Raw genomic sequence first — 25,961 nt, forward strand, 5'->3', positions numbered from 1 at the left:
AGATCTTTAAACTAATTTACAAAAATCATCTCTCGTTAATTAGTTATCCCTCTCAACTTAAGAAAGAAATTGCTTTCTACTCTTTTGCGCCGAATTAAAAATGGTCATATGGGATATAGACCAACGCGGTCTGAGCTTAGCATTGAATGAAAATTTGAACCAACAAAACAACAAAATCCTATACAACAAAAACATTACTAAGGGACATTTCAAGTTTTTATAAGTTCGCTGTTTTAAGGAAGCACTGTATCAGATTTTGTATTCAATAGTAAAATTCAAAACATTTACTAAATAAAATTTTTGTTTTAAATTTATATTTTATTTTTTATTAATATGGTCATGTAAGTATTCTCCTAAGATATCGTACCAAGTTTTGAAATCAGGTTATTATTCCGAATATTTCGTGTCATACTGAAGAAAAAATGAATTATAGTTAAGTTTAATTCATGGCTCTATATCCCGCTCACCTGCCAGTCGTCCTCGAAAACTGGAATCCTGTAAGTTTCCACATTGGTCATCTGAGCCTGGCTGGATTTGAGATTCCGAACCAAAATCCGGCGTGGCACACCATGTCGAACAAACTTAACCCGTGTGCGGGCCAAAGCCACTGGACTGGCAAAGGGCTGATAATTACCCCAGTAATGTGGCTCCTGGGACCGGTCGTTGAAGGCTCTGCTGTTCAGGTTCACATATTGGATATTGGGCTGGCGACCAAACAAGTTCCTCAGAAGATTTCGTAGAGGAGCGTTGCCGGAATTGTGGTTACTTGACAACGCAAAGTTTGCGTTGGCCGAAGGACTGACAAATTGTACATCCTGGCTAGTTGCATTTGCAGTGATCGTAAGATTTCTTACAATCTCCCATATCCCGCGACGAAAGAACGGTCTTGACCCTATGACTTGAACCTGCGACGAAGTCGGGTATATCACCTGTACATTGGGTGACCCATATACTTGGTATCCTTGTCCTGATATTGAACTGACTTTTAGCAGCAGGGTGAGACCAATCAAAGGGACAAACATGGCTAAAAATAAATTTAAGCCTCCTTAGTTCCTGAGTTCTATTTAAGACTATGCCAGGCACTGTTGGCCGCTCAAACTTTTATATTCCCAACGCAAAGACTTATCTAAATTGTAATTAATGGATCAATTTTTCGGTTGAATGCTTATAAATTAAAGTCCATTTTGGGTGCCTAAGCGATATATTCCTAAACTAACAAGTGGTTAAAAAAATATGGTTCCAACTATTGAAAATCCATTATCTTTATGGCGGGATGTAGGTAAGTTAAAATTAGGAAATTTAAAAGAAAAGTCGAATAAGATTTTTATTAAAACTACAAAATATTAAAAGTAAGTTTATAACTACTCAAACCTTAATTGTTGTTTCATTTCTTTTAATGAATGCTTTCTTAAATAAAAGTATATTAAAATAAATATTAAATTAATATTTGCTACCAAATCTCCTTTAATTTGACAAGTTTCGATAATTGAATCGGTACCTGTGAAGTGGCTTCATTCCGACATCTGCCTCAATGTAATATAAAGATCAAATCACTCCATAGCTCTGCATATTTAAGTAGAAGACAGCTTTGGCTTATACCTATAAAAAATCAAAGAATAACCCTTTCAAGCATGAACCGTTATTCCAGCAAGCTTATCCATTATGCCGATCTAAGCAAATAAAATGAAGTTAGGAACTTGTTGGGCGTGTTCTGAGCTGGTTTTAATAGCCGAACTAATTTATATGCAAGCTAGCCGAAGCAGTGACTAAACACTTTTCGTGCAAAAGACTAGATTATTGTAAAAGATCTTTTGAAAATGCTAGCAAACTGGGTTAATGTTTATTGGCAACAACTCAGGGGGTGCCATCGCATTTCTTTTGGCGAATAGGACTAGTATAAAAGCGCAGCTGTTGCCATCTGTCAATCAGTTCGAAGTGAACATCTTTCCCATCATGAGCACCAAGTTGGTACTCTGCCTATGCCTGGCGCTCTGCGGAGCCATGGCCATGGCTCGTCCCCAGGAGGAGGTCCTCGATCAGGAATCACCGCTGGAGAACAGCCAGGAGGTGAACAGCGTTGAGGAGAACGACGCGGAGGCGGATCCCTCGTCGTGGCGCAAACTCTTCGGCAGCGAAGGCAGCAGCGGAAACCTGGTGGTGAGCTTCCCCCAGTCCAGCACCACCAGGAAGCCAAAGACCACCAAGCGGCCGTACTACCCCTACCCGTCCAAGTACCCGCCTCATCCGCAATACCAGCCTTACCCACAGTACCCGCAGTACCCGCACTACCCGCACTACCCTTACCCCGGCTACTATCCTCCTCCTCCTCCGCCCTTTCCATTCCCCGGTCATGGCGGACATGGTGGACATGGTGGACACGAAGGCGGACACGAAGGTGGACATCATCACCACACAACGACTACCACCACAACGACCACCAAGAAGCCAACCGTGAAACCCACTCCTCCTGATCACGGTCATCATCACCCACACTATCCTCCACCACCTCCCTACTATCCACCCTTCCCGTACTATCCACCCCCACCACCGCCACCACCACCAAGCCACCACCACGATTCGGACGAATCCACCGAATCCACCCCGCTGAAGCCCTGCAAAAAGATCTTCGGCATTGGATTGGTGTGCGTCTAAGCGATAGATCTTCAATCCGACATTCACTACTAGCTCAATATTTATTTATTTATAATTTATTAACCGAATAAAAAATTGACGCACATAAATTGTATTTGATTCCTAATGGGAAGCTCTGCTTCAGTAAATTTTTCCAGCTTCATTCGAAATAAATAAGAAAATATTTTATAAGCTTATGTTTCTTTACATAAACGTTGCAACAATTAAATTTTCGTTGATTTCCGAAAATGTAACAAAATTTTTTTTTTTAATTACTCATTTATCTTATTGTTTATTACAGCCTGATAACATCAGCATTTCACACTTGTCAACTTTAAATATGTTTATTTAGAATACCCCCAAAGATTTATTGGGATCGACAAAATATGTCAATAAACATGACACCGTGTTCAGCGTTTTATGTCGCCACAGGTGCCCTGGAGATGCGTTCCTAATTGACAGCGACATCCTCATTAACATGATTGTCAGCACCAGAATCGGTGTTGCCAAATGTAAGCTTTTGTTTGGCTTGCGATTAACATTTTCAATTCACTCGGGGCGCACATTACATATTCAAATTTTGTTTCGTGGCCCAACAATGTGAGCAAAAGCCACCGAAAACGGACCGATAAAGTCGATGACTTCATTGCCAGTTAAAGGTGGTCGAGCTCATTATAAAGATAAAGTTCGAACAATAGTTGATGTCTGTCATCTAAAAGTCGGCTTATTTATCGGGATCCTGTTTGCAGACTTTCTGGCGACACTAATTAAATGTCCGCCAGCCATTACTAAATCAAAACAGATCCAAGGCAGGACAAACAACAGGCCGAAGATGGAGATACAAAGGCCAGGCTAGTTAACCATTTCCTCCGGCCCGCCGAACATGACTTTGCTTCGCTCAGTGTGCGTGTTCCGAAAATCGTAAATTTCGGATGTTGTTAAAAAAGTTTTGGCAGCGGCATAAATCTGCGGCCAACGGGACAACAGCGGCCACGGCGAAGCCAGTTCACTAACGAGCCAAAATCGTTGACTGGAAATCCTTGAGTACAGAAATAATGCCTATAAATATGCTGAAGCAGTTGTCTGTGCCCCTTTGTGAGATTCAATTGAGTCGAGGCAGAACTTTTGCCAACCATCGTTCGAAGGTCAACAGCGCAATTTGTTTCCCCAAAACATGTGCCAGCAAGTGCTGTGATCCGGGGGGTTAAGGGTGAAGCAATTGAAAGCCCAACCAAGGTGGCCCACAATTATGAGTGTTTGCGATGACTTGGGGCGATCCATCTGGGCCAATCGAAGAAGAGTTATGGAGTGCTTGGGCCCGACCTGATTGTTCAAACAATGAGCGTAATTACGCATTTGCATCGGGAGGGAGGGAGGGTAATTACACGGAGATTACCACGTAATTTATGAAATATGCAGGGACAAATAAAATACTATAAAACACGTACCCCGGACCCCATAAATAAGCCAACCGGACTTAGCCATCTGCCCATAAACTATTCGTTGGCCCGGGCCGTCCTCCGTTCAAATGTAAATGTGTATGCCCCCTGCTGCCGGGGTCTCTTGGCCAAGTCACTGGCTCTTCCATCTTGAGTTCGAGCGTGGCAACCGGCGGAAGTACTCGGAGTGGCGGAAACACAAATGAAGTTAGCCATATCAGTGGAACTTACTTAGCTGGCATTTTTATGGCATTTCGCATTGTTAGGACAACTTTTCGGCTCAAAAGAAAATGGCAGGCAGTGCGCGTTTTACGCTCTTAGAGACAGTTATTAAAAATTTCATCTTCCCGGAAGCCCCGAAACGTACTTAAATTGGTTGCCTTCAAAATGGTAAGGGGCAACATAACAAATGAAGAGTGCCAGTGAAATGAAACAAATTCCTCACGATTCGTTTGTGCTGGCGTTTTGGTTGCACCAATTTGTTCAGTACATTTTTATACATTCATTGCTGTGTGTATTTCAAATATAATTTGCCCTCAAAAAATAAATCGGCCGACTCTCCTTTAACCAACCCTCGTCTCTACTTGGCCATTGTTCACGACAATAGACGTCTGCGTATGGCTTTTCACTTTAATTGTGTGAAATTATTTTGAAAAAGTGTTTCGCTTTTCATTTTGTTCTCCCCCGCATTTTTACGCTTTTTTGCTGTCCAATTTTTTTTTTGCTTCCAGTTTTTGTTAACGATTCGTTTAGCACAAGACCATATTTATTTGAATGGCAGCCTTTTAATGTCGATTTTTATTGTGCGCTTTATGGACTCAAATTGCCTAGACAAATGAGACAGAGAAAAACCATTTATTGATATATATATTTCATATAGATATACACATATTAAATACATTCAGATTGCTGGAAAGTCATGTCGAGTTTAAGGCAAATAAAATGTTTTTTCTATTCTTCTGATAAAAGCTATTGAAGTTTTAATTAAGAATCGACGCCGAAATGTGAATAGGTGAACATTAATTAAGGCTGCTCCCCTGACCCAGTCACCCTCTTCTAGATGGCATCGTCTTCTTTCGGTCCAGGCCGTGTTTTATGGGCTGGCCATCCTCTGGGCCATTAGGTTTATTTTTGGTAGCCACATTTACGTCAGAAGTGATTGTAATGAGTTTTTGATATTCCCTCATTGGCGTGAGTTCCCTTTTTTCCCCCAGGCTCTTCCTATTCTTGTCAATTTGAAAATGGCCCGGGTTCTTCCTACTGTCCGAATGTCCGACTGTCGAAATGTCAGGCTCGGCCACAGTTGGCTGTCAAACATAAAAAATAGCAAAAAATATACAGTCCTGCCAGTTGCTGTCGAAGTAATCAAAATGTGGCCAGAGAAATCAAAGCATCTAGGATAAATACTGAATTAAATATCAGCAGGAGATATCCGGCCAATCGGGGGCAAAATTTAAAGGGCAATTTCGGCGCCTAGCCATTTAATTCCTTTTGGCCTGGGAGCTCCTCTCCTTTTTATCCTTGAGCATTAGGCGAAGACAAGCGAGTGTTTTAGAGAACACAGTGCTTTGGGTTTTGTTTTCGCTCAGGGCTCGGAGTATCGAAAACAAAAACAAAGTCGTCTACGGCAAAGGCGCCATAGCGAAAGGCACACACAAATACACACTCAGACGCACGCACACAAAGGAACACTCAAGGTCCTACTACCTCGTGGTTTTCTTGTTCTTCACTTTCACTTAGGGGGTTTTCGAGCTGCTGCTTCTTTTTTTAATTTCTTTAAGAGCCAAGCAGAAATGGCGAAATAAGCATAATTTCAGGCGCCATAAAAACAAAGGCAGCAAAAAAATAAATTCACACAATTTGAAAAACGCAAACACTCAACACGCCAGCCAGGGCAGACTACAGCTGCTTAGCTCCAACTGAATCGGCTGCTCCTTCTCTACACATTACAAAAAGTATACAAAAATTTGGATAGGATGCGATTTCCTGTTTTTAAATTGTTCTATTTTTCATGCAAGCAGCCCTTTTAAATTAAAAATTAATGTATATTAAATTATTTGTTCAATAAGTTGAATTTTTACTTACTCAAATTCTAGATTAAATTGGATCCCATAGGTCAAAATTGAACTACCTCAAACGAATATTCAGCTCAAGTGTGGTTAATTGAACGGAAATGTAAATCAGCATCAGGAAAACTATAAATTTAAACAAATAATTCAAATTCGCCTCCTTTCTGAATTAATGTTTCCGAATGTCAAATCGATTAACCAACCAAATTTACTTTCAAGTCAGATCAAATTGCATTTAAGTTAAAATAGGGAAACAACGTTTAACTCTTAAATTAAATAAATTATACATATTTTTAGACTTTAAAATGGAAATGTTAACTAAGAGTATTTCTGCAAGTGTAAATGTTGCCCCTGCAGCTGTTTAATGGCCTTCCCTTTCTAAGTGTAGGTGTGAGCGTAACGGTGTGTGTGAGTGTGGTTGATAGCCAACATTCTTGCTTTCTCTCCAAGTGTTGGATGAGAATGAATTAAAAAAATGTTTACGACTCGACCGCTTGATTTTCAGCACATTGGTAAAATAGCTGGTCGAAAGAAAAACTGAAAAACAACAACGGCGCGTAGAAGACCATAACTGAAAGAATGTGCAAAAGCACACCTCCCCATTATCGTCCAAGTCCAACCTGCTGGGGCCATTACCAGACCGACCAAAACCAAACCAAACCAAACCGAAGCGAGTGTGTAAGTGTTTGTGGTGACGGTTTTTGGGTTACGCTTAAATTTCCACCATTAAGTGGAACAGCAGGGCGTCGGCGACGGCAATTTATTGAGTTGGCCAGGCATCGTTCTCAATTCCAATGGTTTTAGAGCAATTCCACTTATTTAATACTAATGAAAACTTTAACCTTAAAAGCTATCAAGCTAATATCGCATTGGCGTAAATATAGCTAATTAAGAAGTATCAATATTGTCTATTGGATTTCGCAGAACATTGCGACTTCTTAAATAATAAAAAATGTATTTCTACAAAAGCAAATCTTATATTTATGATAATTTCTCTAAATTTGGCTATTTCCTTAAGACAGAGATCCAAGTTTTCACAGTTGAAGAATATTTAAAAATAAATTAACTTGGTATAGGCCAAACAATTATACTTCTATTACTTAATTTGATTAAACTGAATGTTACAGATTGAGGTTATATAAATGAGTTGAATACAAAATAGCAATAAAATAATCGTAGAAGTTAAATTTTCCAATTGCAATTATTGTTCAAAATTCCCATTCAAACGTACCTCAACTACTCTTCAGTTTCCAGTTTAAAATACTTAACAATTTTTTTTTGTTTTACGGCCATCATTCAATTTGTAAAATACCGTCAACAGCCAGGGCAACTGTGAGTCAGCTTGTACTTATGTTTATATCTTTTCTAAGCTCCTTCTTTTTATTTTTTGTCGGCCATAAAGTTTTAATTATTTCATGGCCCACTTGAAGGCCCTCGCTGAATGGTTAGCATGTGCGGTAAATGAGGCTAGAATTTGCAGCTAGGAAAACAATTCAATAATTGGCAATCAGAGTAAGATACAGAAGCACAGAGGGCAATGGGATAAGCCTGAAAATTAATATTGAGTAACTTCGATGGCTGCTACACGAACTCGATAAACAAGCTAATTAGTTTCTGCTCTTTGGCAATGAGAATGTAATTAGCGGTCAGCGCGGAGCTACAGCCCAAATGAATAAATTGCTGCAGTGCCAGTTGCAGTAATCTGAGGTAAGGATGCTTAACGAAAGTACCCGCAACCAATTAACGGTCACATAGGCTGATCGCGGGCAGGCCACGCCTCTTTGCCTACAGAATGGCCATAGTATGTTGCAATTGCAATTTAATTGAGCGAACTGCTGCCGCACTCAGCCCGATTCCGGGAATCAGGATAATCGGACGTTTTGAAATGGGTGGCGTTTGAAGACCGCCGAACAAAATGAGACAAAATGCACTGGGATCTAAGCGCCCCGATAAATTTCTGGCCACCACCACGGCTGCCACCTCTGGCATTTGCCAAATTATTTGCGAGTTTTTCAAAACCGAGCGGCGTGTGGCTTTCGCTTAAATTTATGCGGCAGTTCGCGCAGTTACAGGTAACCGCTCTTCAGTCTATTAAATCAGTTGCGAAAAAGAACTGAACGAATTATTTATGGCACGCATTTAGGCAGTGATAAAATATGATAAATGCCCGGCAGAATGCCGAGATCCTAGTGCCAGTGCAGCATCGCTCGCCATTATCTGGGCTCCTCAGCTACCTGCCACATGCATAATTTAAGACAAATTGACTATAAATCAGACTGCTGAATATTTTCGGTTGGCTTTGCCACCTTAAACGAATAACAAAAAAAAAAAAAAAAAAAAACAGAACCAGAATGCCGAAATCGACATCAGCCTGAAAGCGCGCTGCACACCTGGACACAGGTGGCACAGCAAAAAACAGCAACGACAAAAACAAAGCCGAAGGATGTGACACCAGGAGGCGGCAGGAACCGCATGGCCATTGTGATGCCGCAAAACAAGCTCAGGCTGAGCAGACAACGGCGGAAAACGAGCAAGCCGACCACTTATTTAAAAATGTTTTTATAATTGCGATGCCCTGTGCTAAACGCAGAGTTCGTCGGTTTCTGGTAAGGAAAATATTGTGTGTAATTGAAGAAACTTAAAAAATCTATTTAGGGAAGAATCAATTTAAAATTTAGATCAGAGTTAGTACAGGACGGTATCACAAAGGTGCTGTGAATTAAAATTGTCGATTTTTTAAAATATTTCTCGAATTGTATAACATTTTAAAACTTCCGACCTTGTTTTATTTTGGTTTTTTTTTCGTTTGTATTTTATAGACATAAAACAATATATATATATAAGTATTATGCCTATAATATGGAATTTGTTTTTGTATTTTTGGTGTTTTAATTATAGTTGATGTTTTGTTTTAACTGATTAGATGCTATGGTATAATTTGGTTTCTGTTTAGAAATCAGTAGTAATTTTAATTTTTTAGTTTATTGATAACACGTACCAGGTAGTTGAATGCATTTATTAAAAGTTATAATCCAATTTTATTTTGTTTGTTTTGTAAATTGTGAACTGTTTTTGTTTGGTAAATAAGTTGAGTGACAGTCACAGAAATCGATTACGAAAAATATATGCTAATATAACAATAGCCTTGTTAATTTATTGGATAAATAAATTAATATTAAAAATCCTACAAGGGAACTCAGTTTTCGTTGTTAGACTACAAGTGCTGAGTGGAACAACTGTGCTTTTTAAACTGTTTCCGACAACGAATTCATTGACATAACATATATGGATTTTTGTTGATCGAGGGATTCTAAATTTAGAATTCTTTTTAGACAATTTGTTGACCTATTGTAGATTTTATATATTTTATTTTATGCACCTCACAACTTGTTTGCCCTTCTGTTTGTAATTGCAGGGAGGAAACATATAAATCTGCTGAAAAATACGAGGAAAAATGATTTTTCAGAGCGAGGCACGTGCTTGTCAGCTATTCCCCGGGCATCCCACCGCGGGGACTCCCCAACTCCCACTCCCACCGAATGCTGCAGCAGCTGTCCCCTGCACGCAATTAATCACCTGGCAACGTTGGCTGGCGACCCCAGCGGACGGAAAACGCTGCCCCGAAATTCAATTTCCTAGCCAAACATGACCGCTCGTCTCTCATCCCGATTCACCTAGATTGCACTATGGGTGGAATTCGTGTATTTTCAGTATTCTTTCAAGAAGGAGAAAAGAGTCGTTTTTTTTAATAAAACTTTGTTCATTAGTAAGTCATTCAAGCACATAAAAACAAGAAAGGAATCACGCTTCGGCATGCTATTACAAAATTAAACAATCCTTAAAACGACTATATTTTAATTTCTGTGCGTATCAAACAAAAACACTTCTCAACGATGTAAAAAAGTGGTGACGATAACACTTTCAACATACAACATTTCCGATATCAAATGTTGTGATGAACAATAGTAAAGAAATCGATTAAATAGAAATAACATTTTAAAATGTTATCCTTCGTCCCGCTTCAACAAAAAATTAAAGCCTGTCTATACAGGCATTTTTTATTGCAAATTTTTATCACAGCAGATTTTTAATTTTGGGATATATATTCGTGGTTTCCTTCTCAGACTCTAAAATTCGATTCGTCACACTGATATGTTTAAAAACAACAAAGCTATTTCGATTTTCCGCTGAATTTTTTTATTTTTTTAACGATCCGGACGGACATGCCCAGATCGACATTCCTAGTGTTGCTGATAAAGAATATATCTAGGGTCGAAAATGTCTCCTTTATTGCGTTGCAAACTTCTGACTTGAATTATGATTTAAGTTTTTAAAGGCTTTGAAATCTTTGTATTATAAATTATATTAGATAAGTAGCGCAATTTCTATTCAACAAGGTTTTGTGGCTTCAAATCTTAATTTTTAAAGACTTAACCAAAAGTGCTGAACCCTTGTCAACGTAAAACATTTTGGCTTCAACAAATTTATTCTGAATTGCGACCATAGTCCAAATGGTTGCAGTCGACGTCGACTGAGGGCCATCGAGCTGGCAAAACAGCTTGGCTCGTTTGCCTTTCAGAGTCTGCGAATGTCTAAAGCCGCTAAATATGAGCGCAGTTCCTTCAGCTCCTCGCGCCCTCGAGTGGCTGAAGCACCTTTTAGACAGCAGCCAGGCACTTAATTTTGCGCACTTTTTAGCAGTTGCCAAGCCGGGCCAAAAGCGAAGACCTGGCCCAAACAAAAACCAAGGAGACGGCCAAGAAGCTGGCGCGTCAGTCAAAGTGCAAGTGGCACTTGTTGCCACTCCAAGCGTGCGGGCACAAAACGGAAGCTGCTGCCAGAGGAAACGCTCTCCTGCGGAATTTTGCCACCATCCCAACCCGTTGAGCTTTTCATTCTTGAACCTCGTCACTGGAAAACTAACCCTAATTGCTTGTACGCTGCATGGCTAGAGTGGAAAAACAGAGAGCCAAGTGCATTTTCACTTTTCCCTAAGGTAAGCTTGGCCACACACATATACTGTAAATAACAAACATCTCATGTGCCCCAGCAATTATTTGCCCCCAAAACCATTCAAACGAATTTTCGGGAAAATCGTATGAGCCCTTTGCTGACAGGCCACAGGGAAAGATGAAAGCTACAGACACTTACTTGAAGTCTGGTTACTCAACAAATTAAAAGTTCTGGCCGGGCTGTGACTCTCCTAAGAAACTATAAATTCTCTGAAAAAAATTAAAATTAACACCGAAAAAAATTTAGTTGTTACTTTTAAAACTAAAGAGTTACCGACTAGATTGTATTAACTAATATTTTAGCAGCCTATAAAAAAAATCGAAACAAATTTTTTTGACAATTAAAGCTTAGATTCTAGGAAATTGCACATTAAATTTATTTATACTAAAAAAAAGGTCAGAATTTTATTTTGGTGTTACACACAGACTGTTTTATTTGTATTATTCTCATGTTTCATTTTTTTTGTTATTCACAGATTTTTTATTACAAAAACTTCAATACTAATGTATTTAAACACACATATATTCAACAAAGTTCTTGCATATTATTTTTCAGATCTTTGCAAACCATTTTTTTACTGTGTTCAAATGGTTTTAACTAGGAATTCTGTTGGCCACAAAACCCATGGCAATTTGGCTTCGTCCTTGAGCCCCGCCACCACACACATTTCAGTTTCAGCCCTGAGTATTGAAGAAGGACATGGAGCGACGGGCAGTTCATAGGCCTGCCTTCCTCGAATCTGCATTAAGTGCAAGGATATTCATGCAACCATGTGTCCGTGTATTTGTAGAATTTCCCAGGGGAAATTTATGTAAATAAAATAACGAATAAAATTTACAATATTACAATCATGTGCACAATATTCGAGTCTGCATTCAGCCTGGTTTCCCTTTCAGACATCCATTCATTCATTCATTCGTTCAGTTGATTTTGCTTCGATTCACTGGAAACAGTGCACTGCAAACTCGCCCCTTTTCAGTTCTTTATGCTTACTAAATGACTGTGTGCTCCTCAATTGGTTTGTTTTCTCCACGGATAGCATGGAAAACCCTGCGGCAAGGCATATAAAGAGGATGGCAGGACTCTACTGCTCTGAAGTCACTTGTCAGAATCATTAAATGTGTGGGGGCATAGCAGAAGCGACTGAATGTTTACTGAAACCCAGTCTAGACGGTGACCTTAGGACTCGGGAACAATAGTTATGCAATCGGTTTGATGGCCCGAAGAACAAACTTTAATTGCTTTGAGGCAGGCAAAGTTTTTTAATCATGATTTTGCGCATTTTACAGATGTGCGTTCTGGAATATTTTTAGACAACGCCACCCACATGAGCCGAGGACTAGGAGATTTTTCACACTCAACTAGATGTGTAATAAGCAAAAGCTTCAATCTTTCCCTTGCCCGCCCGTCGAAATGGATTAGAAACAACTTTGTCTGCGCCAGAAAGTATGCAAAATTATTGAAATTGAGAATTCAATTTATTTGCAAATGGCTTGCCATATATATTCATCCGAACGAACAGCTTTTGCCTTGTTTTCCGTTTTCAGGACTTTGCTTTTTACCACACATATGTGATGGCAGAGTGGCAAAGGGAGGGAAAAGTTTAAGGATAACTGAAATGTACGCACGAAGGCGCCAACATCTATTAAGCTCCAATGGAGAATATAATACATTATACATATCCAATATATATACACATATATTTGAGCACAACTTGGAGCTCTGTGTGTTTGTGCGTGGGTAACACAATCAATAATTATTTCCATATCATTAGATGCCAGATCGCAAAATAAAATGCAATAGCAAAACATATGAGCAAAACAAAAAGTCGTAGATTCCTCTTCTATATTGGTTTATGAATCACCACACAGAGCAAACCGGCATCCTACAAAGTTAAAAATTCTATTTTTCTTCTTGTTGGTTCCGCCAGCTAAAAACAATCACAGGAATTTGTTAGCCAATATTGTTTCTATTAATTTAGCAGGAAGCGTTTGAGGAAGAAGCCAAATGGCGTTCTTTTCCCCAAGATCCACACCGACAGGTCTCCTGAACTCTGGGACCTACAGACTAATGCCCCACACATGTGTGCTCGCCATCAAAGTTGAAAATTTAAATGAACCGACAAAATGAAGTTCATTTCCAATTAAGCCAAATGCAACAAAAAGCCCAAAAGGAAAGCCCAAAAATACAGAAACGAAAAGAAAATGTCAAATATTTGGTACTCGACTTAAAGAATACTACATGATGAGTTATCATTAACTTAAATAAACTGAGCTTAAACTTAAATTGAAAGAATACTGCATGATGAGTTATCTTTAACTTAAATAAACTGAGCTTTAACTTAAATTGAAAACTTTATTTATTACTCAGTACAAAAATATCAGGTAATTTTCAAAGTCACAGTTAGAAAAAAAATTGATTAAAAATTAAAGTTAAAGTTAAAGCTACTGAGCTAAGCTAAGCTAAGTTAAGTTACTGCAAAAATGTATCGATTAATCCCTAACATTTTTTTTTGCAATAAGTCCGAAATTTTAACGACTAAGGCTTGGTAAAAAACTTCTTATACAAATTTTGTTCCCGTTTTTTTATATTAGGGGTTTTTGTCTTGTAAGCTATTTTGGTAGCCTGATTATCAAACCTTAGTCATTCGAATTTTGGCGTAGGTATTGGTTTTCAAGCCAAGCTACAATGCTGACAATGACAGTTCTGAAAATAACCATAAAACCGATATACCTTCAATACCCAAAAATAATTCATACAAAGAAACAAAAAGAACGCTGGAGAAAGCCATAAAAACAAGTGAGGAAAACACGTGGCAACCGCCAACAAAAAAACAACCTTCAAAAGGTGAAAATTTTCGGATTGCGGGCGAGGGGTGGGTTTCTGACTCCCTTGATGCGACAAATGTGCACAGAAAAACACGCACACATGTTAATAATTTAAAGCTGATTTTGCAGCTGATTAAAATTGAATGGCCGAAGGCAGAAGAAAAACAGGGTGAGAAACTATTGGAATTTGTTTCAAAAAAACAGAGATAGAGATACACTGCGTATGCGTAATGCGTTACAATTTGCAACGCAATGTCAACAAAAACAATGGTCGCACATGCTTGAAGATTTAAAAAACTTATAAACGAGCCCCATGTTGTGCAGGGTAGTGTTCTTTGACCCCGATTAATCAAGTTTGATTTATGGGGGAGCTGTAAGGTGCAGCACTTGGCTTCCAGCCAGTCACCCAGTCACATTTAATTGGGCCAGGCCAAGAGAGCCATTCGTTCGGCGGCAAAAAAAAAGACAACTCACAAACAACTGGCAATTGCACTCTGCTCTCAAGTCCGATTAAGGATCGTTGGCGGCAGGCAACAGGACATGAGTTCCTGCTGCGCAAAGGTTGAAGAATAATTGTACGTATAAATAATTGATGGCTATAAACGGGACGAAGCAAAGTGCGAGCGAGTGGGAGGGGGACCGCAAATGACCATCATCGAGTGTCGATGTGGCAATTGTTTCGCATTTGCTTTAATGCCCCGCACAAAGGGGGCCTTTTAAGAGGATAAAAGAGTACGTATTCGCAAAAGTGGCCCCGCACAAACAGTAGGATGGCCCCACCACCCTTATCGAGGCTCCACTCTACTTCACTCTACTCCACACTTTTGTATAAACAATGCATTGATCCCTGTTTGCTTTAATTGACAACATCGTTTGCAGCTCGTATTCGAAATCATTTATGCATGTGCAGCTTTTCCACTGTAATTACATTGTAAATTTAACGCCCCGAAACCGAAGTTTTGAGGAGAGGAAGGAACATATCATACCAGTGGCGTAAACCTTACAGAATTTAAAGGGGCATAACAGCCTTTAATGTAAAAATCTTGTTAAGAAATACGTTCATCAAAAAAAATGTACAGGATTTCTCTTGCACCCCGGAATATATGGGAAAATTAAGAACAAAATTCTTCAATAACAAACTGAAACAAAGCAAAAATATTTTTTATCCTTTTTTCACTTTATTTTAATTAATTTTAAGAACAGCTTAGTACCTTTTTAGTATTTTTTAGTATTTTTTTGCTGAATTTTAAGAAATTTAGAGATTCAGACGTTTCGGGAATACCCAAATAGTGTTCGGTTGACAATTATTGTCATAACTCAGAATATTTCATATTATAATGCTATAATAAATAAAAATCCATTGTAAAATTCTCCCCCTAAAAAAAAACTGACACCCGCCGCTGGTTTATATACCCCCTCTACTGAAATTCAACCCAAAACACCAAGTTTCCAAGTCCACTTGACTCGCTTGTAAGAAGCTGTTTGCGACATGCTTGTAAAACTGTTAACACACGGAGGCAATAACAAAAGCCAGAGCCAGACACTCACACACATACACGCTCATGCACCGACAAGGGCACAGTCACCCGCCCTCCCAGTTATTGCGCGTGGGCGTGGCCGTGTCATTAGAGACGCTCAATCTTTGTGGCCTGTTTGCTCATGAGACGCAACACAAACACTTTGATTCAATTTCACTCAGGCAACTGTTCAACTGCAACATCAACTTTCTACCGCCCGCAAGGCCACCCCCAAAAACGACCCCCTTGGCAGTTTTACCACCCCCTTTGAGGGGAGCGAGGAAAAAGTTTCGGTCGACATTAATGCAAAATTTAAGAGAGCATAAAATGCCAGCGAACGGCACGCACAAGTTAACAATCATTGTTAACTGCTATTGCCTCCAACTTCTAATTACAAATGCAGAATAATGGCTGAACCGATGGCGATGCACTCTAAAACTTGAACAGGTCCTATGCCCACAGTGCACTCACAATCGAAATTTCTTTTCCTAGAAACGCAATAGTTTTGCAAATTCAAAAGGTCCATTCTCCGAGGGAAATAGTTTATCGAAAGCAAAAATAGTTCTGGCAATTTCACAATAGCGATTTGCAAACAAAGTTAGGAGTAGAATGCGTAGAGTAGAAATGCCTTTTTGAAAGAGAGGTTTATACACGGTAGATCAATTAGTAATCCGCAGTAATTAATCCAGTGAGTGCTTTTAGTTCAAAAATAAATTTAATACAAATTATTTTTCTTATAATTTTTGTAATAAGGAAATGTAATTTAAGCATATGAGTTGTATTAGAAAAAATCGAATTGAAATGAGGATGAACATATTCTCAAACAAATCCAGTCTGGTATACCCAGTCCAACGGAAGACTCACTGCAGAGCTTTGTATATTCTGCTGACCCCTTAGCGAATGGTTATCCATCTACATGTAATTGCATTGAAAACTCAGCACTTTATCTACGCAGCGCCCCCGGCCCAGTTCATTATGGGTTGCGATGTGCATTTCCATTGGCTGTGCACTATTTATATTTGGTCGACGGTCCGATGGGCGGGTAATGCATTCATTTCGTTTTGATGAGGTCATATCTACGTACCAAATAAATGCTGCTTGGCTTAGTGATACAAGGCACGAGCAAATGATATGGTCAGACAACCACGAAAACCGAGATTTACAATATGAATTGGTCAAATATAAAGCTCGCTGCGTTTGTGGACTAGTCAATACACAATAAAAGGCTGCTTATTATTTAAAATTCTGATCCATTACGGCAAAATGAAATTAAATCGAGCTCAGATCGCATCCCCCCATCAATTAGGATGAAGCATTCGAACATATGTGATTTCCACGCTTCCTTATTATTATTATTATTGGTATGGTTATGGGGCCATAAGCAGAACATGCTACACATGCGATGGTTCATTGGATTGGCTCAACTTTGACATTGGATATTTGAATTTAGTAACTGATACGCAGGCCCGCAACAATGGCCACATATCCAGGGTCCAGTTATAGCAGCAGGACCCAAAAGAAAGACATTGAGGAAAAGGGAGTCGTTTCCTGGCGAAATTGCCACAATAAATGCTAAAATGTGATTGTGCTTTAATAGTGCCGCCATCCACTTTGACTTTGACTGCGGCCAGAGACGAACATTTATGAGAATGTGCGGGGCTCCATATGTTTCTGCACTAGACAGCACGTGCCAAGCCGAGAAAAAAGGTTGCGCCGAGGCTAAAAAACTTGTCTGACTCCTTTGAGTTTGGCTCGTCACTGACCGAATTGCTGGCGCCTACATATAGTATTCCCTCCTGTGCTTGTGAGTTCGAGATTGAGTGGAATGCGTATGCGTATGCAACTTTAATAGACTTTCTGTCCAAAGGAATTTAAGACAACATGCAGCACAGCCTGATCCTGGGACAGCTGTCCCTCACCGTTCGCTTTGACAGTAAGTTTTGTTCTGGCATATGCGAATAGAATTCATAGCAGTGGTTAAAGTTTTAAAAGGCACTAATGGCTTCTGAAAAATATTTGAAAAGCGGTTATAAATTATTTAGCGTCACTAAATAAGACGTTTACCCAATAAATATTTCAAGCCATGACAAGTTAAATATTTATTAACATTTCTAGAACTATTTTCCAGTTTTCGCTTTATTTTTAAGATAGAAAAAGAAGGTTTTTTATTTTTAAATAAACATAAATTTCATTCTTATTTAATTTAATATTTTATAAATACATTAAAAAAAAATTTTTTATGATAACTGCTACCAACTTTTATGCGGTTCCTTATATTTATTAAACTTTAAAAAGCATAATAGTTTTTCACTTAATTCAAGGAATAGAGCATCCAATGTGGACGCTGCTCTAAGTGTTACCACAGCGCTTATGGTTTTCTCAGAGCGTCAGCCTCCATATGAATGTCGGCTGTCAATAACCATTGTGGTGCTCATACATTGCTCTTGTCTAGCAAATTGGTTCAGTGGATTAGTGGTGCGGGTATATTTCTGTCGTTCTGTGTGGGAGTGTGCCTGTCATTGTGTTGGGACATGACTCTGACAGCGACACAAAATGGCGATTCACTCGCACTCAAAGAACTCACAGAATCACTTGCAGGATTTCAGAGCCCCGGCTAAAGGTTTCCCGTTTATTCTTTTAAGTGGCAGGCCGAAAAAGGAAATAATTGGGCAAGCCAGAAGGCCCCTCGGAAAGCCGCATCTTTCAAAATCTATCAAAATCTCGCTTGTGTGCACAATGAATCAGGCTGACTTTGGCTTAAAAGGCTGTCGGAACTGAAACGAAATCGGGGCTCCGTTTTACGCTTCAATACATCTGCACAATTCACACACAGCCGTGTTAATCCGCACTAATTTGTTGGCCATAATTCACTGGCCCGGCCGAAAGCCAAATCCGTAGACGCAGCCGAAGAGCTGAGCCATTTTCAAGTTGGCCCTCAGCCTCATCCTCATCGTCATCCTCATCCCCACAACCGCTGGTTTAGTTTGCCATTTGCAGTGTGATGGATATCATGGAAATTATCCTTTTTAATTGACAGCTGTTATGTGGATTTGGCCAGCCTCAGCATTAGGCCCTGATTACGCGCTAAATTTATTTTTTGGCCAGTCCCCACAGCCCACCAGTAAAATGTAACCGGATTCAGATGGCCACAGCGAGGGGAGCACATTTTTATGGCCGTAACTTCTTGTTCTTGAATTCGCTTCCCAGCCGACGCCAAATATCCTTCGAAGCGCATTAGGCCGGCCATCCCTCTTGTTCTGCTCTTTCCCAGGCGATACTATCGCCGGCATTATGAAGGACCAAGGACCAGGGTCGAAGGACCTCCCCCCGAGACCACCGCATAAATAAGGCACGACTAACCGAGGCGAAAGCGGAACGAAGGATCCGAGGCGAGGGACAACAATGGGGACAACGCCGGGGATAACTAAGCCGGGCGGCCTTACGTGCGCAGGATTTAATCGATGGACTTAGTTTATTGTTTTCAAATTGAAATTGCAAATTCAAAACGCAACCCCGCGTCACTTGCCACCCCCCCCCAAGTAAATTCTGCTGCCTGTGCCCAACGAGCTCAATTGTCCTCCCCCGTAAATAATTCGCATTTGCCTCGTCTTTCTGTTATTAAATTCTGTAAAACTGAAGTTTGAATTTGTAGCCTTTTAATAAGAAGTCGGAAGAGGGAAAAAAAACAACAGCACACGATGTAATTCAAATCGAGTTGCAAGGCCCAAATCTGGGCCTGATTCTGCTTTATGGCATTTCTACCCAACAACATCTTTCGTTTTGGGCCCTCTGGCACACCTTTTACTTTTATGGCAAAACGAGAAACTTTGCTGCCTCACCAAAAATATTTTTGGCACAAATTTCGAATGTTGCATAAAAACTTTGGCTATTAAATGGAAATAGAAATTGCCTGCCTGTAAAATCAACTTTTTTGGAGGATTCATTTAGTAACAACATGTTGTTACTGGAAGCTATGCTCTAAATAACCCAACTATATAACAACAACTTCACAGAAGATTGTCTGGCTGCAGAGTCTGAGGTTGAGTGACCCTTGACGATGATGGAAATATAATCCTTAATCTAGCAAGAAAAAGCTTAGAAAAAGAAGAAATATGTAAAGTTTTCTACTAAAGAATCATATCATTATCTAAATAAAAAACAATATTTGGCATTCTTAATAAAAATAAATATGACTTCTTAAATTATGGTATTCACCATAATTCTGTGATATAACTAAGAAAAAGTTGTTGACCTAAAATAGGTTTAAAACTACTTTATGCCCAATTTAACTACTTACAAGTTATTAGATAATGATACTCTTTAATGCAGCTTAGTATCTTGATTACTATGAATTATAAACCAAGTTTTTTGGTTAACAAATCGTTTGCAATTTGAACCTTTCTGAAGAAAAAATAATTTGCCTACCAAGAAATTAAGTCGGAAAATAAGTCAAACAAAGCTCAATGTGTACAGGAATTGTAATTATTTTATTTATAAATAAACAACTTAAGAAACGTAAGCTTTTAATGCAGCCTGCCTCATTGTCTGTTTGAATCAAAATAATATTGCACTTTTAGTTAACTGAGTCGTATAATCACACTATGTCATTGCTTTCGAACGACATCAATTGGTATTTGGGCGATTATGTTCATATGTGTTTTGCACAATTTGGCCATAATGCTCACAGCCAGCTAATAAATGTTGCGATTACCATTTGTCTTGTGTCAGTTTCATAGATTTCCAAGAACACAAAATATTTGTCGCTTGACGGCAACGAAAGGATATTCCCAGCCGTGAGTGTGGGCGAGCCCTAATAATTTATGGCCCAGTGATATTTCAATTTGCAGAATATATGTGAGTACATTAATTTTGCTTTGTTTCTGATTGCAACTTGGTATTCAATTATCGCAAATGGTAAACCAAAGTATTTGCCCACCCAAAGAGAAAATTTCCCAACTCATAAGACTTTCGCCCGCTCTTTGCAGCTGCGCAACTACCAAGGACTCACCTTTTACTTGAATCCGAACAAATGAGTTTAACTAATTTCAATGCACATTTATTACCTGACTCGAGGTAATTACAAATACCAAGGGTGTCGTTGTGTTACGTGCGAGTTGTGTCCTTGAAAGTCCACACCTATAACGTCCTGGACAGCCTCCTGGCTGAAAAAAAACGCAAAGAAAACTTTTACATTTTCCTATCAATTTTTGCAGGGAAAGTGGCCGGGGAAAGGAATAGTATGTGTGTGTGCGCCTCGGGGCTACAGTGTGGATGGAAGTTTGCCACAAAAAAAGAGCAAAATTGTTTGCTGAATCGAACCCTGTTCGGCTTCAAGGCTCCGTCTGGTGACAGACTTAACAAGCATACGCACTGGTGACCACGACACCTTCGGAGCTGGCTACGTGTGCAAAATTAAGAGCTTAGTCCGACATGACCTTAAGTGTCAACTCAACGAAAATTTATAATTCGCCAGTCGACCGTGAGGCTTGTGAGTTTGCATAATGTCGTATTGCACAGAAAAAAACAGGACATGTTGCTAAGAATAAAATGACTTAGAAACATTTATCTTAAATTTAATGAGTTTGCATAATGTCGTATTGCACAGAAAAAAACAGGACATGTTGCTAAGAATAAAATGACTTAGAAACATTTATCTTAAATTTAATTGGCCGAAACATTTTTCAGACGAATTTCAATCATTTTCACTCGCTCACTTGATGTTTTATATTTTAAACTGATTGCCTTTTAAAAAAAATTACAGTTAATGACACTTTTAGATTGCTTCAGTTTAATAGAAACATCAAATATTTAATTTTAATTTGTATTTGTAGTTTCAAGGATTCTCAAGTGACTTTGAAAATATTGCAATTCCCTTTTAAAAGGAGAATGAATATGGTTTAAACAAAAGTGTGTATTTTCGTTGGCAATTTATGGCGTGCCTTAAATTGAATTCTCAAATTTAATCACTTGTTTGTTGCTCTGGCTTTTGCTCAATTATGTCCGACCTTTTCAGATTCATCAGTTCTAATATGCCTGGTTTTCAATTGGATTTGATGCGGTCGATGTGATATGAATAATGTCTAGAAATCAAAACCAATCAAAGGCAAATGGAAATGTTCAACATTTTAAACAGCTCAAGATTTTTCCGTAACATTTGTCACATCCTTTGCAGCCTGGGATGAGAACAGACAATTACCCTGTGCGTAAAAGAGCGGGGTAAATATTTTATTCGAAATACTTCTACTCAAGCACTATTCCGTCTTTATCCGCTTGTCTCCATCCCGTATCGACTTCCACGCCCACAAGAATTCACCTTAAGCGCCCACAACTATGCAACGCAGCTCGCTGACAAAGGCCCACGATTCGCGGGGAGGCATCCGGATGGAGGACCTGCCGGGCTAAGGTAAAATAGGAAAAAAATCAACCTGCACAGGGCTACGTTTTGCGGCATTTGTGCGCTGTGCTCGGCCTCAGCTTGGTGCCTGGTGGCTTGCCAATGCAACTTATGCAAATTTATTGGAAAGTACTTCGTTATTTTTTTCCTCAGTTTTGTTCTCGCTTCACTTTGATGCAGAGAGAAAGGCGTTGCTCTTTTTGCGGCATAACTTTTAATACCCTTTGAAAACAAAGCATATGCACTTTTTTAGTTTTTTTTTTAATATTATCAAAATTATTGTTAATTTCCACTCGCTAATTGTGTAAAAAAATATTATTGTTATTAAATAAAATGGCAGTTTAATGAAAACCTAAATTTAACAAAAATTAGCAATTTGAATAATGTGTGTTGCGGAAGATACAAAACATAGACAAGCAATTATGTTAACGTCTTAGATATGTTTATCAAATCTTATTCGTCTGATTTATAAGGACTTAGAAGAAGAGTAGAATTATGTGTCAATCACAACAAGCTGTGATAAGCAATTAATTAAATCGCCTAAAATAGATGGTCATTCACACTTGGGTTGTCACGCAATCGAACTTTTCACAAGTCTTGAGTTTTTCCCAAAATCCTTAAAGGGAATTCGAACTTCGCCTGACGCCTATTTGCCTATTCAATTTTTTTTCTCCTACCGCCACGCCATTCGGCATTTTATCTGTACATATCTGACGTCTTTTGCAGTTCGTCTTCAATTTTATTGTGGGAACCGAATTGTGGGCGTTTCACATCTATTTTCCATTTGGAATGCAAGTTATTTCACCACGCAAGACAAAGGCACAGCTATTGCTTATGAAAAGCACTTTTCCCCGGCGAAAAAGGTGAAAAGTGGCAGGGGGGCGGGCAAGTTCTCACTTTGACTTTATGCATTTGCAAGTGCAACTGCGACAGCATCTGCATACAAATTCGGTGCTAAGCCAACGAAAGGGCAATTAATCAAGCTGATCTGGACGTTGCAGAGCAGCCAGCTCCTCATTTGCTCGGTTCATTGTTCTGTTCTCTGCCATCATTAATTTGTTGGCCAATTGTTTGCCTTGGCTTTGGCCTCTCCGCTGGCTTCCCCTCCGCAAGAACCGCAGAATGGTATACAGCATTTTGCCTTTGTCATTCTGGCCATTTTCCGCACGACAGAGTAAACTATTTGTGCGGCATTTTTATTTCACTTTCTAATATGAATTGTTCTGCCTTAAGCTGCTTAAGCGGGTCAGATAGAAACGGAATAGAGGATTGAGGACTGGTTTAGATGGGTGGATTCGTCGGGTGTTCAGCGTAATTAATTATAACGAAATTCATTTATTTTCCTCTTTATGTTCCACACAAATCTATGCAACATCTTAGAAACGCTGTCAACAATTTCTCTCACAGTTGCAACTTGTAGAGAGTCGTTAATTAATGAGCAAATTCTTGGGAAGTGGTGGGCGAACATTCAACTTTGGAGCACTTCATAGATGTTATTGAGGCTTAAGCATTGAAAATGGTTTAAAATCGAACAACTGTATTTTGTGTTTAACAACTAGTGAAGCCTAAAAATCACTAGAAGAATGAGATATTTTTTCAAGAAATTTTTTTAGGCCTTTAACATTTTGTGTCGCAAAGTGGTTTCAAGTAATTAAAGTATTTACAAAACAATAGAGTCGTGTTTTTAAGTATTAATGTTTGGTATTCGTGATAATTTTGTAAATAAAATTATAATTATAAATAAAAAAAACTGCTTAATATAGAAAGTAAATAAATTCAATATTAGATTTCATTTCAAGGATTTTTAATTCAACTATCCTTTGGTTACTTATCAAATCCCTCATTGACCTCAAATTTAGTAAATAACCGCATTTTGAGGTGTTACAGGACAAGGATGAATGCAAATTTGGTGCTTCAGCACCAAACACGGTTTGGATTGTGCTGCCACTGGCAGAGAACCAGGACATAGACAAAGTAATTTACATAAAGCCGGAGCAGGCAGTTGGAGTGAATGTTGTAATTTAATTAGCTGCCACTTCAACTTCACTCAGTGGTTGGTATCAGTTGTTGCAATCTAATTGAAATTACCTGCGCTAATAAACAAGAGCGCAGGTGGAAGAAGCCTTCAGGGCAAACTGCACTCTGTCTGCTTTAGATCTTAAAATAAAATTCCACAAAAAATGGGATGCAGCTGCATCGAAAACAAAAGCATTTTTTAATTTTCTGGGTAATAATAGTGTAAAATGGTATTTTACTAGGCAAAGGCATCAGTTAGCAAGTATATGGAAGTGTGCAGTACAACCCGTCCCATAAATCACGTATGCGACGAGTTGGACTAAGTTGCCAAATCAAATATTTGCTTATTGTCTAAGCTGGTCCCCTAAACATTAAGTTGCCCATTAAATTATCATAGAATTTCAATTAATCTCCCAAGCGAAACGAAATGGATGGATCCTATCAAACAATTTCGATGGCGAAAAGGGAAATATTTTTAATGGTCCGCTCGTAAAAATTCCAGGCATTCGGCCAGGTATGCAATCGATCATAATACAATTTTTGATATCGTTGTTAAGCTCGCGGCGGGCATAAAACTCACATTATACTAAATATCTAATGACCAGAAAGTATGCAAACCGAAATTTATATGCTTGCGGACGCGTCCAAATTGCTGCAGCGTGCTCCATTAGCGCAGAATATGGATGCATCGCGAAATGCTGAACTTTCATCGCAAAGAGCTCAGCTTTGAGCGCCGAGAAGAGTGCTATTAAAATTATACCTTGCTAAAAGGCGAAATTACAAGCAAAGTTAACAAGAGCGACTGGCTCATAAAAGTTTTCCACATAAATGAGCTTCCCCCAAAAAACTGAACCCCAGCGCACATTGAGCGCGTTAAAATTGTGAACGTGGCGTCGGAATGGGGATCTGGGGCATTATGGTTCTGCGGTTGGTGACCTGTTCTGTAGGGTGTCATTCACAGAGTCGGGTAATGGAGTTGAGTGCGTTTTCATAAGCCATTTCACGGTCTACAAAGCCGCTGTCGGCTACAATTACCCAGGAAAGAAGTGGTCAAGGACAGCGACAATGTTGATTGGGTCTGAAACGGGACAACAACATATTGAAAAGTTTTACATTTGGACGAAATTCAAAAAAATGTATTATTTTAAGTGCACTTGAAAACGCATAAAAACCAAGATTACCTAAAAATCAATAATCTATGTACGTTTTAGGGAAAATTACCTTTAGCATCACACTAAAAAATCAAACTATTTTCACTTTGAATTAAATATTTTCGGTAGTGATTTAGCACCAAGTGGTGTTGTGTTTAATTCAAATTAAATTACACTTCCATTTTTATACCCTTGCAGAGGGTATTATAATTTCAGTCAGAAGTTTGCAACGCAGTGAAGGAGACGTTTCCGACCCTATAAAGTATATATATTCTTGATCAGCATCACTAGTAGAGTCGATCTAGCCATGTCCGTCTGTCCGTCCGTCTGTCCATCTGTCCGTCTGTCCGTCCGTTTATATGCAAACTAGTCTCTCAGTTTGAAAGCTATCTGCATGAAACTTTCCCAAAAGTTGTCTTTCTATTGCAGGTAGTATATAAGTCGGAACGAGCCGGATCGGACGACTATAGCATATAGCTCCCATAGGAACAATCGGAAAAATAAATGAAAAAAAATTATAACTTTGCTGTTTTTTAATTTTTTTGCTTAGTTCTTCGACATATAGTAATGGTAAAATATTTCCGATTTACGGTTTAAATTTCATCAAAATCGGACGACTATAGCATATAGCTCCCATAGGAACAATCGGAAAAATAAATGAAAAAAAATTATAACTTTTCTGTTTTTTAATTTTTTGTTTAGTTCTTCGACATATAGCAATGTTTAATTATTTCAGAATTATGGTATAAATTTTATCAAAATCGGACGTCTCTAGCATATAGCTCCCATAGAAATAATACAAATATATAAAAATAACTATCTAATAATTGAGCTGCAAATCATCATAGTTTCAATGTTTTTTTTAGCACATACTCAAGTAAATCATAATTTAAATGTTTTCAA

The 25,961-nt window shown here is 38.8% G+C and overlaps 2 protein-coding genes across 3 annotated transcripts; one reads left to right on the forward strand and one right to left on the reverse strand.

The window, feature by feature from the left end:
• Window positions 1-372: 372 nt before the first annotated feature.
• On the reverse strand, window positions 373-11,439 carry LOC128256243 (uncharacterized). 2 transcript variants are annotated; one of them, XM_052986499.1, is made up of 4 exons: window positions 11,426-11,439; window positions 11,291-11,361; window positions 468-1,024; window positions 373-411 (listed from the first exon to the last, which is right to left on the reverse strand). In XM_052986499.1, the coding sequence occupies exons 3-4, from the start codon at window positions 1,020-1,022 to the stop codon at window positions 388-390; spliced, it is 579 nt and encodes a 192-aa protein (XP_052842459.1). In that variant the 5' UTR covers window positions 1,023-1,024; window positions 11,291-11,361; window positions 11,426-11,439; the 3' UTR covers window positions 373-387. The 2 variants fall into 2 exon arrangements, with proteins under 2 accessions (XP_052842459.1, XP_052842458.1); XM_052986498.1 differs by lacking the exon at window positions 11,426-11,439 and having other exon boundaries at window positions 11,291-11,424.
• On the forward strand, window positions 1,954-2,721 carry LOC128256241 (nematocyst expressed protein 4). The gene has a single exon (XM_052986496.1). The coding sequence runs from the start codon at window positions 1,954-1,956 to the stop codon at window positions 2,650-2,652; it is 699 nt and encodes a 232-aa protein (XP_052842456.1). The 3' UTR covers window positions 2,653-2,721.
• Window positions 11,440-25,961: the final 14,522 nt, after the last annotated feature.

Source organism: Drosophila gunungcola, assembly GCF_025200985.1.
Source record: "Drosophila gunungcola strain Sukarami chromosome 2R unlocalized genomic scaffold, Dgunungcola_SK_2 000013F, whole genome shotgun sequence".
NCBI classification, from domain to species: Eukaryota; Metazoa; Arthropoda; class Insecta; order Diptera; family Drosophilidae; genus Drosophila; species Drosophila gunungcola.

What these genes read in the sequence shown, in the direction of transcription:
- LOC128256243 (XM_052986499.1), bottom strand. Translation starts at nt 1,022, where the DNA reads ATGTTTGTCCCTTTGATTGGTCTCACCCTGCTGCTAAAAGTCAGTTCA. An exon ending in TTTTCGAGGACGACTGGCAG is followed by an intron (nt 412 to 467) that starts GTGAGCGGGATA and finishes TTTTTTCTTCAG; the next exon opens with TATGACACGAAATATTCGGA.
- LOC128256241 (XM_052986496.1), top strand. Translation starts at nt 1,954, where the DNA reads ATGAGCACCAAGTTGGTACTCTGCCTATGCCTGGCGCTCTGCGGAGCC.